The sequence below is a fragment of the Lissotriton vulgaris genome, chromosome 3_1 (genome assembly GCF_964263255.1).
Source record: "Lissotriton vulgaris chromosome 3_1, aLisVul1.2, whole genome shotgun sequence".
Lineage (NCBI taxonomy): Eukaryota > Metazoa > Chordata > Amphibia > Caudata > Salamandridae > Lissotriton > Lissotriton vulgaris.
In genome coordinates, this window is record NC_141689.1 from 1516944173 (window position 1) to 1516960158 (window position 15986).

General features: G+C 46.9%; 1 protein-coding gene across 1 annotated transcript in view; it reads right to left on the reverse strand.

The window, feature by feature from the left end:
• The window catches only part of LOC147728108 (histone-lysine N-methyltransferase PRDM7-like), a 679729-nt gene that overhangs the window by 289816 nt on the left and 373927 nt on the right, over window positions 1–15986 (reverse strand). The window contains exon 3 of the mRNA XM_086963731.1: window positions 8101–8168. Within this exon, the coding sequence (XP_086819857.1) occupies window positions 8101–8168 (68 nt within the window). The remainder of the gene's footprint in view (window positions 1–8100; window positions 8169–15986) is intronic.

Below are 15986 nucleotides of genomic sequence, written 5' to 3' on the forward strand. Positions count from 1 at the left end.
ATTGTCCATACACCAAATGTAGAATCTTTTCCACTTGAAAGCATAAGACTTTCTGGTGGAGTGCCTCTTCGCTTCTCTAAGGATGTTCATACAGTCAGCCGAGAGGTCTAGGTGCCCGTACTGGATGACCTCAGGAGCCATGCAGTCAATCGTAGGGAAGGGAGGTTGGGGTGAAACACCTTCCCCTCGTCCTTGGTCAGCAAGTCTGGGTGGCAGGGCAACTTCCGGTGAGGAACCTCTGACAGCTGGAGGAGATCCGGGTACCACCACTGGCGGGGCCACATCAGCGCTATCAGGATCATACTGGTGTCGGTGCTGTAGAATTTCTGTATCACCGCCGGGATCAGAGGCAGTGGAGGAAAAGCATACAGCAATGTCTGAGACCAGCTGATCAAAAGTGCATTCCCCGTGATCCCTGCTGGGGGAATCTGGACGCGAAGACAGGGCATTTCGCGTTTGCCGCGTCTGCGAACAGATCTATGTCTGGCACTCCCCATTGCTAAAACACCTCCTGAGCGACGTCTTCGTTGAGCACACAGTCGTGCCCTTCTACGAAGTCTTTGCTTAGGCCGTCCACCTGAACATTCAGGATTCCTGAAAGGTGAACTGCAACAATGGAGAGACCTATCGCCTGAAGCCACCGCCAAATGGATTGAGCTTCCAGAGACAGAACTCGTGACTTGGTGCCGCCTTGTTTGTTGAAATAGAACATCGTTGTTGTGTTGTCTGTCTGAACTTGAATGTAGCTGGAGTGCAGAGATGGGTACAAGGACTTGAGCGCCAGATAGACAGCCCTGAGCTCCAAGAAGTTGATATGATACTTTCTTTCTGTCTCGGACCAGAGACCTTGAACCTGAAGCTGGTCCATGTGAGCACCCCAGCCGTGCATTGAGGCATCCGTGACCACTGTCTGCGATGGAGGCGACTGATGAAGCGGGACTCCTTGCAGCAGGTGAGAACGTTTCATCCATCATCTGATGGAATCTCTGGCAACTTGATGGAGAGAAACACTATCATCCAAGTGGCCTGACCTCTGAGACCATTGTCCTCGAGTGCCTGCTGCAGAGGCCTCATGTGAAGGCGTGCATTGGGCACAATGTAGATGCACGAGGCCATCGATCCCAGTAGTGACGACACTCGCCTGGCTGTAGGACTTTGGGTGTCGAGCAGGGTGCGGCACTTCAGAAGCATTGATGACAACCTCTCCTCCGAAGGACACACGCTTGCCTCTGTGGAGTCCAGGGAGGTGTCCAGATAGTGTATTCGTTGAGGACCGACTTCTTGTAGTTGACTTGCAACCCCAAAGAATGCATCAGGTTGAGACAGTAAGAGAGATGGCTCTGAAGCAGAACAGGTGTGGTGCTTTTTAGGAGCCAGTCGTCTAGGTAGGGTTAGACGAAAATGTTCCGCCTGCGGATGAAGGCAGCCACCACCGCCATGCACTTGGAGAATGTCCGTGGGGCGGATTTGAGGCCGAACAGAAGCCCCTGATACTGATAGTGGTGATGGGCTATTTGAAACCTGAGAAATGTGCAATGCTTTCCTGAGACAAGTATATGAAAGTAAGCATCCTGCAGGTCGATGGAACACATCCAGTCTCCCTGGTGAAGGTGCGGAAAGATCTGGTGCAGGGCTAGCATACGAAATGTCTCCTTTCTGATAAACCTGTTCAGCAGGCGCAGGTCGAGGATAGGTCTGTACTCTTTGGCTACTCCCCGCTTTTGGACTAGAAAGTAGAGGGAGTAAACTCCCTGATTTCTTCCTATGGAAGGGACCTCCTCTATGGCCCTCTTTGCAAAAAGGGTAGAAAATTCGTCTTTCAAAAGCTGACTTTGGATTTGACGAAGGCGCTTGAATTGCGGGGGCACTTGCGGAGGAGGAGACTTGATCCTCAGCAAGTAACCATGCTGTACAGTTTTCAGCACCCATTTGTCTCTTGTTATGGTCTTCCACTCTTCCAGGTGACAAGCTACACTCCCTCCCACCGGAGTGGCGAGTGGTTGGGGAGGAAGCAACGACTCAAGGCTTGGGAGGCTGCTTATAGGTGGACTGTTGCTTGTTATTGCCTCTACCCCTCCCAGGGCGTCTTTGTTGGAACTGGGATCTTTGTTGGTTCTGAGCGGACCATAGAGGCATTTGAACCCTCTGTTGGAACAAAAGTTTTTCGCCCTGACGGAAACGTTTCTTGAACTCCTTGCCCTTCTCCAGACTAACAGCCTTGACAGTGTCCATCTCAGCCTTCATTTTGTTCATCTCGTCATCAGCCTGAGCCCCAAACAGAGATGAGCCATTGAATGGGAGGTTCAGCATTTTCTTCTGGGCATCAGGCTTGAGGCCTGTGAGGCGCAGCCAGGCCGAGCGTCTTGAACAGACCCCATGGGAGTACCCATGAGCGGCGAGATCTGAAGCATCCACTGCAGCACTTATTACTTGATTGGCTACTAGCCATCCTTCCTGTAGAATTTCAGTGAAATCCTGCCAGTCTTCTTTGAGAAGCTTCTCGGTGAAACGTGTGAGGGAGTCCCAAAGAGATCTGTCGTATCCTCCGAGAAGGGCAGAGGCACTCGCAACCTTCATTGATGACGCTTAAGTGTTGAACATCTTCCTCGCATATGAGTCCATCTGTTTGCTATCCTTCTCCGGAGGCACAGAGGATGAGGTAGAAGCGGAGTGGGACTTCATGGCTGCTGCCACAATGACTGAGTCCGCTGGTGGGTCAGCCCTAAGAAACAATGGGTCCTCTGCTGGAGCCTTGTATTTTTGGGCGATTCTGGATGGCACAGAACCCACCGTCGCAGGGGTGAGGAAGGTGGCCATAGCCGGTTCCAGGAATCCAGGCACCAGTGGTAGCAGCGGTCTAGGAGCTGTCCGGTGATGCAGGATGTCAAAGATAACAGACGTGGGAACCATCGGGGTATTTAAAGTGATGTTGGGTTTCCTTGCATCCCTACCCAGAACATCTGTGAAGGTCGAGATGTCATCTATGGGTGACACCCGTGATGGAGGCGTTGAGGAGAAGGTCATAGAGTAGTCCGGACCGTCGATCTTGTAGAGAAAGAGCATGTAGGTAATCTTGTGCGCCTCCTCTTATGGGGCCTGTCGTGATGACGGCTGTGACGACCCCTGGACCTAGACGGAGGTGTAGAAGGCGATCTTGGTCTGGAAGGCGCCCTTGGTCTGGGAGGTGATCTTGGCCTGGGAGGCGATCTTGGTCTCCTAGGAGGAGACTTTGAAGGTCCAGCCGGACTGCTTGTCCAAGGAGTAGGCCTAGATGGTGAATACCTGCGGGAGTAATCTGAGTCCGGACTACTGCAGCCACCTGACACAGCACCTAGAGGACGGCGAGGTGACAAACTGCGGGACCTCCCCTCCACAGGTTTGGGGTATGATTCTGTTGAGATCTCCACAATGTGCATTCCTGGAGACTATGACCGGTCTCCTGAAGATGATCTGGACCCGGGATCTGACTGCCGCGGGGACTCCGCAATTCCTGTGACCTCTTCTCTCGACGTCGAGTGCTTCGACGTCGATGAGGTCTGAGTCACCATCGGCGTTGAGTGAGGTCTCGATGGTCTTGACGTCGATCGCCTTTGGTGATGAGTTGATCTCGACGTCGACCTTCGGCATCGATTCGGAGACCTCGACATCGATCTGCTATGGCGCCGAGTCGACAGCGATCTTTCACAACGTTGTGTAGAAGGCAACTCTTCATGCCGCTGTGTCAATGTCGATCTTCTCGACGTCAAGTGGTGGGATCGCGATGATCCTCGCAATGGAGGCACGCTTGACGGAGGCGGCATGTTAGCCATCGTTACTCTCAACGCTGACCCCCTCGAGGGTGGTGAAGAGTGTCTCGACGTCGACGGAAGCCTCTACCTCTTGGAGTGTAGAATTGTGCTTGATTTGAGGATTGGTAGCCTCTTCCACAGTAACCTCTTGACCTCGAGTAGGGCCTGCAATTGAATCGGCCGAAAGATTGGCCCCTTCTTTCGGGCCTGGCAAAAAGGTTGTTGGTGTTGAAGACCCTTCTCATATTCTGATGTGCTTTGTCCAGGGCAGTAAAGGTGGACACGTATTTGCTCAGGGTTTTGATTAGGTCTTTGTCGAAAAGTAAACCTTCCGGGTTGAGAGAAGGGTCCTTGTCGGCTAGATCACACAATTTAGGGCTTATTTTAGTAAGGACAACCCTTCTCCTTTCGGAATTAAGACTGGCGTTGGCATTACCTAACAGCACTAATGCTCTTTGACTCCAACCACGGATTAGGTCGGTGTCCAAAGGAGATCCATTCCTATAGCTATCTTCTGCCGCGTCAATGATTTTAGCTAAGGGGCCTAAAGCATCAAGGAGTCGGTCTTGGCAAATTTTAAGAGCCCTCTCCATACCCTTTCTAGGATCACTACCAAGTTTGAAAAGGTATTTTATGAGCTCGGGATCAAGGTCAGTCGTTTGGCAGATCTTTCCTTCGATAGATGGTCTTGAACGTTCCGCTCTCAAAAGATTACGTGTCTCTCACTCTAGAGGATTCCTTATCCATTTAGCAATACATTTCGAGACTTGATCATGGGGAACCCAATCAAAGCTCCGGGGATGTTTGATGTTAAAAGGGGAAAATATCTCTTCACCTAGAGGATCTATGATGCTATCTTTCGAAGAGGAAGGGATATTATCATCAAAGGATTGAGAGTCAAATTCCTGGTTATCTTCGTCCAGGTCGGGAATATATTCATCAGGGAATTCAGAGCTTTTATCATAATGATCGTTGTCATCATGAAAGAATTCAAGATCGTCGTCATGAGCACTTGGATAGTTTGTGCTGCGAGGGACACCTTTAAATGTTGTGCCGCGGGGGACACCTTTAAATGTTGTGCCGCTAAGGACACCCGAAGCATCTGAGGAGTGAGGCTCTCCCATGAAGCTTGAGGTAGTATGACCTGTTACAGTGCTCTTAGGGGTATAATCTGTGTTATTTCTCTTTCTTGTTTTTTTACCCCTTATTTCAATCACTTCGTCATCACCTGTAGGGTTATCATGAAACTGTGTAGCGTCATCCTCTTCCGAGGGAAATTATCTTTTTGACGAACATGCATGATCTCATTTACCTGTGAATCATAGATTTAATTGCCTCATCCTCTATATTAGGTAGGGGAGTATTACCTTTGTCTGAGTCTGTATCAGACATTATACAGGCGGTAGATATAAAAATATAAATATATAATTATTTATTTATTTGTATTATTTCTGATATATATTTATATATATATATATATATATATATATATATATATATATTCACAGAAAAAACCATAGGTTATAGTCGATATATAGTTAGGAATTTGCATTTACAAAACCTTGAAAATTCAATGAAAAAACCATTAGTTTTAGGCCATATATAGTTAGGGATTTGCATTTACAAAACCTTATTTTACTCGCATAAAACCATTGAAATTCCATATATAGTTAGATGCGCTAACTATATATCGCGCACCCGCAATCCACTGCTGATGATGTCACATATTACATCATTCATGACATGGTCAGTGACATCACTGATGACATCACTGATGACAACATCCAGTGACTGTATGTTTCTGTAAAGTTAAAATATGTCTTACATATTGAAGAATGAGTGGATGTATAAGTGTCTGGATGAAGGATTTAGTAGGTGCATGACTGACTGTATGAGTGAGTGATTAAATGTGTCTCACTGAGTGCATGGGTTAGTGACTGTCAAAATTGTGGCATTGGAAAAAAGGCAAAATGGCGCAGACAATGTTTATCAATAAGGATTCATTTATAACAAAATATTTTATCGCACTGACAAATTGGTGGTCAACACTTCCTGATTTCCTTCGAATCCACCCTCAGGAAACATAGGGGATTAGGATACGTCTCCCGCACCCCCTTATACCTAGTAATTTAATTGAAACGAAGCACAAAATGGCGAATTCCCGTTTCGCTACCAGTTTGCGGCCCAGTTCGCGGCCCGTGAAGCGCTTCTACCGTGAAAAATCATTTTTTTTTTAATTTCCCCACGGGACCCTTTAATAACCCCAACAACATTCCTAGGGGGTCAAGAGGGGTATACCTTGCCCCCTTTCATTAAATTCCCCCTTCGTTTTTCACCTCTTCTTCTCTCTCAATCCTACCGAGAGATAAGATGGCGGCCGCTCCGGACTGTTTAGAATGTTGACAGACACCGAAGAGCCAATCAGCTTTCTGCACGCAAAGTTCCGTTTCGCGAAAAGTAAGCGGACCGGAGCGCAGCCCGGAGCGCTGTTACAGATATATATCTTGTTTTGAACGTTAATTTCTCAACTACTGGAGCACATATATTGAGACCTAGCAAAGGCACATCGGGCTAACAGTCCCTACAATTTTGCCAAGTTTCGTGCAAATCCATTCAGCCGTTCGAGCTAAAAGTGAGTCCAACCGCCCTATGGAAATTAACATGGGAAAAACGCGTTTTGGGGCCCCCCTTTTTTCTCGGCCCCCCCTCAACAAAACCCCCCCAAATTTTCAAGGGCTGCTCAGAAACAAAATGTGCCATTTTCCTGAAAATTTCAGCCGATTCCGTCCACAAACGCCAAAGTTATTAGACATAGAATTTTCAAAAATCCCATAGGGAATAAATCCTAACTATATATACCTACTGGCGATAGCCAGTAGGTAATATATATATATATTTTTATATATATATATATATATATATATATATATATATATATATATATATATATATATATATATATATATATATATATAGATATATGTATATCCCCTTTTTTTAATATATTTTATATTAATTATTATATATATATTTTTTTGTTTGTAAAGAGGGATGAATAAATTAGCCAAATCAGGAAACTAAGATTTGATTTGAAAATTGGCAAAATCAGCTAAGTAATATTCGATTTGAGATAAATAAAACTCTTGCCAAGGAAGAACTGACAAGAAATGGGGAGAGAGAGGTTAATTATAAATCATAAGATCGTCCTTAAAACGTGCAGTGAAATGAATATTTGGGAAAAAGAGAGCCGAGCTCCGAAATCGCCAGCTGATCCAAGACGCAAGCAACTGAAAACTCAGCTCGAGTGTCTGATCAGCTGGCTTGGTTTCTGCGCGGTAGAGCAAAGTTCCTTGGCAACATGCATACGTGGCGCGGGCGTTGCCAGGGTGAATTCCTCTAACGGCGCTCGCTTGAGATGTCCCAGAGGAATGGGAGCATCAAGCCGGTAAGCGCTTATTTTTTCCAAATAATACTCCTAAAGTGAATGAGAGCACGGGGGAGAGAAGCCTATGAGCTGCGATCCTCTCCCCGATTACTAAATAATTTGGCACCAAAACAAACGAGGGTAGGGAGGGCGGGTTGGGATTAGAATCTACGCCGGTCTCCGTAAATTGGAGAGCGGAAGAAGACGGCTGAAAAGGGGGGTGAGGGAATTATCCGAAACCAACGATGGTAATAGAAAATCGAGTAAAGTACAAATACAAATACAAATCGTAAGACTAATACAGGCAGTAATGACAGTAGTACATTGGTGATATGATCAGCATATAACAGTAAATATATAGAAAATGAATATATCAAACAGTGAGACAAGTAAAGTAATAAGAGACGTAGTGAACTTATCTGCTTGGAGCCACATTTAAAAGAGGCTGATTGCCTAGTGCTCATGCCCTTTATTTATTTTCTAACGTTTTAATATGGAACTTGCTTTGTGATGTATGCGGCTACTTGGGTCTGCATTAAAAGTTACATGCATAATGGTAGCCTCCGGTCTTGTAATGAAATTATTATTCACTGGTCTAATGTTAATACCCTTATGAAGGTGGTTGTCTTGGCTGTGAAAATAAATTCACCATTATTTTACCGACATGCAAACATGAGTTTGTCCACGTGATAGAACATTGACAGCAAACGTCACAATCAACATGGAGTACTAGGCCTACAACTGCTACGTTAGCTAGTTTTTGATTTTTCATTAGCGCAAAGCATTTATTTAGAAAAAACTAAGTTACCAGAACTCAGAGTTTCTCTATATGCATTAATATTGCAATAAGGGACAAAAAGAAAGTGGGAAAATGACTATAATGTTTACCGCATCCAATTGGAACTCGATTCATCCTTTGCATCAACGTACTCATACTTATTTCTCCCCATAGCAATCTGCAAATTAAGAAGAAAACAAGTATTTATTGGCAGTTAAAAGTTCTAAAAGCTTTACTTAAAGTTGTTTGTCGACATTAGCAGGCTATTTTAACACGCATAGTAACTTGATTTGCGGGTTGACTAGTAGAGGTTAATATTAGTAAGAATTTTAAATGATCATGGCAACACAAAGGCACACTATAAAAACCTTGCATCAATAAAAAAAATCATTCTTTTGAATAAACAGAAAAAGCACTTTGTGAAATGCGCAGTGATTTGTGACTGCTCAACATTCGATGTGAAGGTAAGGATTAGTTACTTACCTGTAATCCTAGTTCTCTTCCAGGGGTATCCTCATCAAAGTCATTAGCACATGAATATTCCCGCCCATGTGCGGGACCCCGGAAAACATATATCATATATAAGTAGCTCTACATATATGTATATATACATATATAAACACATACAATGCAGACCTTTCTGGAAATGCTGAACAATGCTGTAATAGAAGATTTTGCACATAAATACATTCCAATAAAGCAGGGAGAAAGAAAGCCTTTGAAAACTGCTTTTTTATACAGCAGAAAAAAGGTAATCCTGCAAGGAAAATGAAAGCATTGTCAGCACACATGCTGCATTGTAGAGGAAACATCCGTGTAGAAAGCTGAAAAGCTAACCCACATAAACAGTAACAATAATCTGGCACCGTGCCTTTAAGGCAGCCATGACCCCTAGCTCCCATCATACCTCAGGGGTGACAGGTCAGTTGCTCTTTGCGGATAACCGCAGACCATTTTAGAAACAGATGTATATCTCATGCTCACTTGCCCGGGGAGGTGGGTGGGTTGCTTATGACTTTGATGAGGATACCCCTGGAAGAGAGCTAGGGTTACAGGTAAGTAACTGATCCTTCTCTTCCAGGGGATCCTCATCAATAGTCATAAGCACATGAATAGAATAGCAAGCCCATCCCCTCATCCTGCAGGCAAGTAGAGCCAGAACTATTCAGACATAAGAAAATTAGGCGAACACAGACTCCGAAATTATCAACACTGGAACAGATTCCTCAAGGAAGCCTGGCCCACTTGGGTATCTGCTCTGGAGTCAGAATCCAGACAGTAATGTCTGGTAAATGTATGGAACGATTTCCAAGTTGCTGCTTTGTAAATCTCGGCCATCGGTACATTTTGCAGAAAAGCCACTGTTGCCGATTTACCCCTAGTTGAGTGAGCTTTAGGAGAAGCGAACAAAGTCTTAATTGCCAACTGGTAAGATAACTTTATACAAGACACTATCCATCTTGAGATGGTTCTTTTAGAAGCAGCAAAACCGGGTTTTAACGGATCCATAGTTCACAAATAATTGGTCAGACCTTCTCATAGATTTCGTGGCCTCCAAATAAAACTTGAGAACCCTCTTGAGGTCCAGCGAATGCAGAGACTTTTCCGCTGGAGTCGTAGGATTTGGAAAGAAAGAAGGTAAAGAGATCGTCTGATTTACATGGACCGCCGACACCACCTTTGGCAGAAAGGAAGGGTGGGTTCCCATAACCACCCTATTATGGTGGAAGACTGTATAGGGCTCTTTGGAGGATAGCGCTTGAATTTACCTCACTCTGCGCGCAGAAGTGATTGCTACCAAAAACGCCACCTTCCACGAAAGGTGTTGCAATGAAGCCTTATGAATGGGTTCAAAGGGAGGCCCCATCAGTTTAGACAATACCAGGTTCAACTCCCATGGAGGGGGAAGGAGGTCTAACAGGGGGGTAAACCTTCTTTAGCCCCTGTAGGAAGTCCTTAACCACTTGCAGCTGGAAAAAAAAAGGTTGGTGAGGAGATTTACGGTAAGCCGTAATGGCTGCCAAATGTACTTTTATGGAGGGATTTTTCAATCCAGACTTGGCCAAATAGAGTAAGTATGGCAAGATGACCTCCTCCTGGCCAGTAATTGGACTCCAACCGTTCTGTCTACACCACAAGTAAAACCTCTTCCATTTCATAGAGTATGAGGTTCTTGTGGAAGGTCTCCTTGACTCCCGTAGAATGTCCATGCAGTCTGAGGGGAGGTTTAAGTGTCCGTACTGACGGACTTCAGGAGCCTTGCTGTTAAGCTGAGTGAGGGAAGGCTGGGATGAAAGATCTTCCCCCCCATCTTGGTTAGAAAGTCCGGCCTGCATTGAAGTCTCCGATGAGGGCGAATTGACAACTGCAACAGATCCGGGTACCACCATTGGCGAGGCCAGTCTGGTGCAATTAGGATCATTGTCATCCTGGATCTGAGGAGCTTTGCCACTACCTTCGGAATGAGAGGGAGGGGAGGAAAGGCGTAGGCAAACGCCCCTGACCAGTTTATCAAAAGTGCATTACCCCTCGTTCCTGGTCGGTAAAACCTGGATGCAAAGAAGTGGCATTTTTTGTTTTCGTCGTCTGCGAAGAGGTCGATGGAGCGATGACCCCACTGCCGAAAAATGTCTGCCACTACGTCGTTGTTGAGCACCCAGTCTTCTTGCTCTTGGACGTGACGACTGAGTGAGTCTGCTCGAACATTCTGCTCCCTTGGCAGATGGACTGCCGTTATCGGTAGGTTCCTGGCTAGCAGTCCGTGCCAAATCACTTGGGCTTCGAGAGACAGAGGACGAGAACGTGTTCCACCTTGTTTTTTTAAATAGTACATGGTGGTGGTGTTGTCCGTTTGAATCAAAATTGAGTCTGATTGTATGGCAGGTTGATTAGCCTTGAGAGCCAAGTAAACTGCTCGCAGCTCGAGCATGTTGATATGATAAGTTTGCTCTTTGGGGGGCCATCTTCTCTGTGTTTGAAGGGGACCTAGATGTGCGCCCCAACCCTAAAGAGAAGCGTCTGTAATCAGGGATTGCACTGGCAGAGGCTGATGAAAAGGAACTCCCACCATGAGATTCTTGGGATGCATCCACCAGAGGATCGACGATGGACTTCTTCGCGCTGGGAGATAGTGGAATTCGAGCGTTCCACTGACCTGATGCTTGGTTCCACTTGTCTTCTAGGTCCTGCTGAAGTGGCCTCATCCTCAATCTGGCATTGGGAATGAGGAAGATGCAGGAGGCAATTGAGCCCAGCAGAGAGGCCACCTGTCTTACTGAAGGCTGAGAAGCGTGAAGAATGGTGTTGCCTTTCACTGTCATTGATGACAGTCTGTCCGCGGAAGGATACACTTTTCCTAGAGCGGAGTTGATAGTGGCCCCTAGATAGTGGATCGACTGTGTTGGTTGAAGGACCGACATTTTTCCAGATTGACATGAAGTCCCAAATGGTGAAGCAGGTCCAGACATATGAGCAGGTGCTTCCGCACTAGGAGTTGAGAGGAGTCCTTTAGTAGCCAATCGTCCAGGTATGGATAGACGTGTAGGCCATGGCAATATAAGCAGGCTGCTACCACCGCCATGCATTTTGTGAACACCCTTGGAGCTGACTTTAGACCAAAGGGTAAGACTTTGAACTGGTAATGATCTTTTCCTATTGTGAAACGAAGAAACTTGCGATATCGTGCCGTGATGGAGATGTGGAAGTATGCATCCTGAAGGTCCACTGAGCACATCCAATCGCCTTTTTGTAAGTGTGGAAACATTTTATGAAGAGAAAGCATTCAAAATTTTTATTTTTTGATGCATTTGTTCAGAAACCGAAGATCTAAGATGGGTCTGAACTTGTTCGGCTGGTTTTTTTTCCGGACAAGGAAGTATCTGGAATAGATTCCTTTCCCTCTCTGCAGTGGTGGACCTCTTCTATTGCTTGTTTTATGAGAAGGGTCGACACCTTCTGATGCAGGAGGTCCAGATGATGCTGCTTGGATGTTACCAGAGGAGAGTCTTTTGGGGCAGTGCAAAAACGTAGCGCGTATCCATTGTCTAGTATATTTAGCACCCATTGATCGTAGGTTAGTTTGCGCCACTCTTGAGCGAAGTATGTTATACTTCCTCCCACTGGAGTGCGCAACGGTGCTGGAGAAAGCATCGACTCATTGCTTCCCCGCGGTCTTAGATGTGGAGGTGGATTGCTGCTGGTGTCCTCCTCCTCCTCCCCTCGAGGAGCATTGGCCCTGATATTGAGACTTCCCCTGCTTGCCTTGGGACCATTGAGGGGTTTGAACCCTCTGTTGGTTTCCTTTCCTATTATAGGGCCTGTAACGCTTCCTGAATTCCTTCTTTTTCTCAAGGCCCATGTGATCCCCAGTTGCAGAAAGTGCCAGGACAAGGGTGGAGTTATGCTTATTCTTTTTTATTATAGTAAAATTATAATTCAAATTATGTGGAGTTCTGAAAGAAAAAGGTACAAACGAAAAAGGGTTTTTTGAGGACAGTTCAGTCCGTACAGTCCAGTCCATACACCCCAAGGTAGGCTGGGGTGTATGGGAATGAAAGGTTGGTTATCTCTCTTCTCTCCCTATTTGGCAGGACATCAAGGTTGAGGAAGTCTTGTACAGTGCTGTTATCCTCAAGAAGAACAAAAAGACAATGGCCTGGTCAGTAAAGGGGTTCCGCACTAGGGACTCTACTACCACCACTGACACCCCAAACACAAGTGGCGAGAACGAGGAAAGGAAGTTTGGTGCTCGTGGGAAAAGGGGGAGGGGGGCTGATGTAGAGTGAAGGGGTTGTGGTCGGTGCTATTTACACTCCTGACCTCCACCAACCCATTGTGAGGAAACTAAGAAAAGGTACTTGCCTAAGGTCAAAACCCTCCTGGGCCGTGGCTGTTGGAGCCTTGCTGCTCTCCTCCTCTTCCTCGGGTCGGCCTGACTCTTGCGCGTTGCCACTAGGCGGTTCTCCTGTAGGGCTCTCGTTTGTCTCGTGTCTTCTTGCTGGTCCGGTCTCCTGCTGGGCTCACTGAGTCTGTGGTCCTCTCGGTCCGTGTTGAACGCCTCCCCGGGTCCTGCATCCGTCTCTTGTTTCCCCCACCTGCTGGAACATCACGGCTTCTTCCGGAAAGACTAGACCGGCTGTGTCCTTTTCCGGCGGTCTAGTCGCGGGCGCCATCTTGGAAGTCCCGCTCGCAAGAGCGCAGGACTAAAGCCCACCGCCTTCAAAGTGTCTAATTCCGCCTTCATTCTTCCCATCTCCTCATCTGTATGGGCCCCAAACCGAGAGGTACCTGAGAAGGGAAGATTCATTATGCGTTGTTGTGCATCAGGTTTTAGCGCAGTTAGGCATAACCAAGAGAACGATGTGCACAAAGTCCATGTGCATACGAATGAGCCGCTAGAGATACACCATCAGCTGCAGTGCTTATGACTTGGTTTGACACCAGAGCACCCTCGTGAATAATCTCTGAGAAGTCCTGTTGATCTTCTTTCGGAAGCTTCTCTATAAAGCGCTCCAAAGAATCCCACAGGGATCGGACTTATCGCCCTAACAGGGCTGCCGTGTTGGAGACTTGCAGTGTGGAGGCCGCTGAACCACAGGTTTTACTCCCCCAAGAGTCCTGAGCCTTACTCTCCTTATCAGGAGGAACGGAGGAAGAAGATGCTACTGAGAGTGTTTTCCTCGCTGCTGCAATTATTACTGAATCAGGAGGAGGGTCTGATCTCAGGAATAGAGGGTCCAATGCAGCTTTCTTGTATTTCTTTAGAATACGTGCAGAAGCCGCTTTGGCGGAGGCTGGTGTTAGAAACACCTCTATTACCGGTTCGATGACTCCCGGTACCAAGGGGAGCAGAGGCCTTGACACAGATCTTTGATGCGGAGTCTCAAAGATGATGGATGTGGTCGTTTGTGTAGTGGCCATGGTGATGCCCAACTTCTGTGCTCCTCTAGCGAGCACATCATGGAAAGTATTGACATAATCAATGGGAGAAACTCTGCTAGGCGGACTCTCTGTGAGGGTGGGAGAGTAATCCCTCTTAGAAGAATGTGTTGATGAAGACGACCAAGATGGTGTAGGTCGCCTTTTATGATAGCCATGTGTAGACCTGCGCTCAGTGGATCTGCCCCGGTGCTCTCTAGTGCCAGTGTGAGGTGACTTGTCCACTTCTTGCACCAATCGCTGTAACGGGGATCTATGTAAAGGGCTCGAGTATTCAGTCACCCTTTGCGTAGCACCTGCCGACGCTGGCTTCCAGAGATGCAGGGCTTGCATCCACCTTGGAGAGAGATGTACTGAAGGAGATCTCTGCCTCCCCGGAGAACTTCTTGTAGGAGAACCTACAGGCTCTTCAAAATGCCTGGATGCACTGTGAGAAGATGCAATTGTCTGTGGGGACCTTCTGACAGAATGTGAAGAGGCCCCACGGGTTCTTGAGCGCGACCTCCGTCGTGAAGAACGATGAGACGTCACAGGCGAGTGCCTAGACGTAGATCTGCTCTGTGTCACCATAATGGGAGAGACTCTGGATGTGGAGAGTCTACTCGACGTCGGTCTTTCTGAATGCCTCGAATGCATCGAGGTCGAAAGGAATGACGTTGAATGCCTGGAGCCTCCAGATCTTGCTCTTGAAGGTGAGCGTGTCCGTGATCTCCTTGATGACCGGTTCGACGAAGAAAGCCTCCTCGACGTCGAACGATGTCTCGACATCGATTTTCCTGGCCTCGACGTCTAGTGTGAAACAGGAGGAGATCTAGACCTCGATGTCGAATGTCGCCGCGACGCTGACGGAGGAGATGGTACCTGTCTCGATGTTGAACGCCGTCTGGATGACGTCGACGGAGAGGTATGCTTTGACGCCGGGCGCTAAACCTGCGACCGCGGAAGTTGACTAGACGTCGCTAGTCGCCTGGTTGACTTCGACGGTGATTTATGTTTCAACGTCGATCGCTGGTGACTCTGCGATGACGGAGCCTGCCTCAACGTCGAATGCCGCCTCAACGGCGATGACGGAGACCTGTCTCTCGACGTTGGGCGAGCCCGCACCAACGTAGATCGCTGCCTCAACGCCGATCGTAGCCTGGTTGACGACGGCGGAGGTATGGACGTACGTGTGATCCTCGACGACGACCGATCTTCTCTCGACAGCGAACCCCCCCGACCATGGTCTTCTTGTTGCCGTTTTTGACACTGAAGAAGGGATTTGAGGCGCGGAGCCCTGACGTCGATGGAGGGCACTCTGGGTTCTTACTTGTGGATGACCTCTTCTTCTTCAGTGGTGACCTGCCTCTGGAGGAAGATCTTCTCCTTTCTGCCAGTCCACAGATGCGAATCTTCTCCCTGTCCTTCAAAGTTCTTCTGGACAGGTGCTGGCAATGCTGGCAAGTGTGAGGATCATGGTCAGAAGGCAAACACAAAATACAGACAGGATGAGTCTGTTTTTGCCTTTTTCTTGCCACAGGAGGGGCAAGGATCAAAAAGGGAAGGCATTTCTTTGTGAAAAACAATGCCCAACCCCTTCAAAAACACCTGAAAAGTACTTCAACACTGAAAAAATGTCAAATGAAACAGGTTTCACCTGAAAAAACAAAGAGATTTTCTGACAAAAATCTGACAAGGTATTGCTGTAGAGACCAGGGTCCTGTCAGAAGGAGCCGGAAAGAGCAACTGACCTAACTGTCACCTCTGAGGCATGATGGGAGCTAGGGGTCATGGCTGCCTTAAGGCACGGTGCCAGTTTATTGTTACTGTTTATGTCGTAACCTTTTCAGCTTTCTACAATGATGTTTCCTCGAATTGATAAACAGAGGAACATATTTTTAATTAAACCAATTTGAACTAATAAGGTATGTACAATGAAAAGTACATCTAGGAACACGCTGTTGTACTTATATAATCTATTACATATAGACTCTAGCCAATGATTGTGACCTGACATAACTCAGAACCTGGAAACCACTGAAGAACTGTGCCTTGATAGACTGTTTAGTTTAAGAGATCA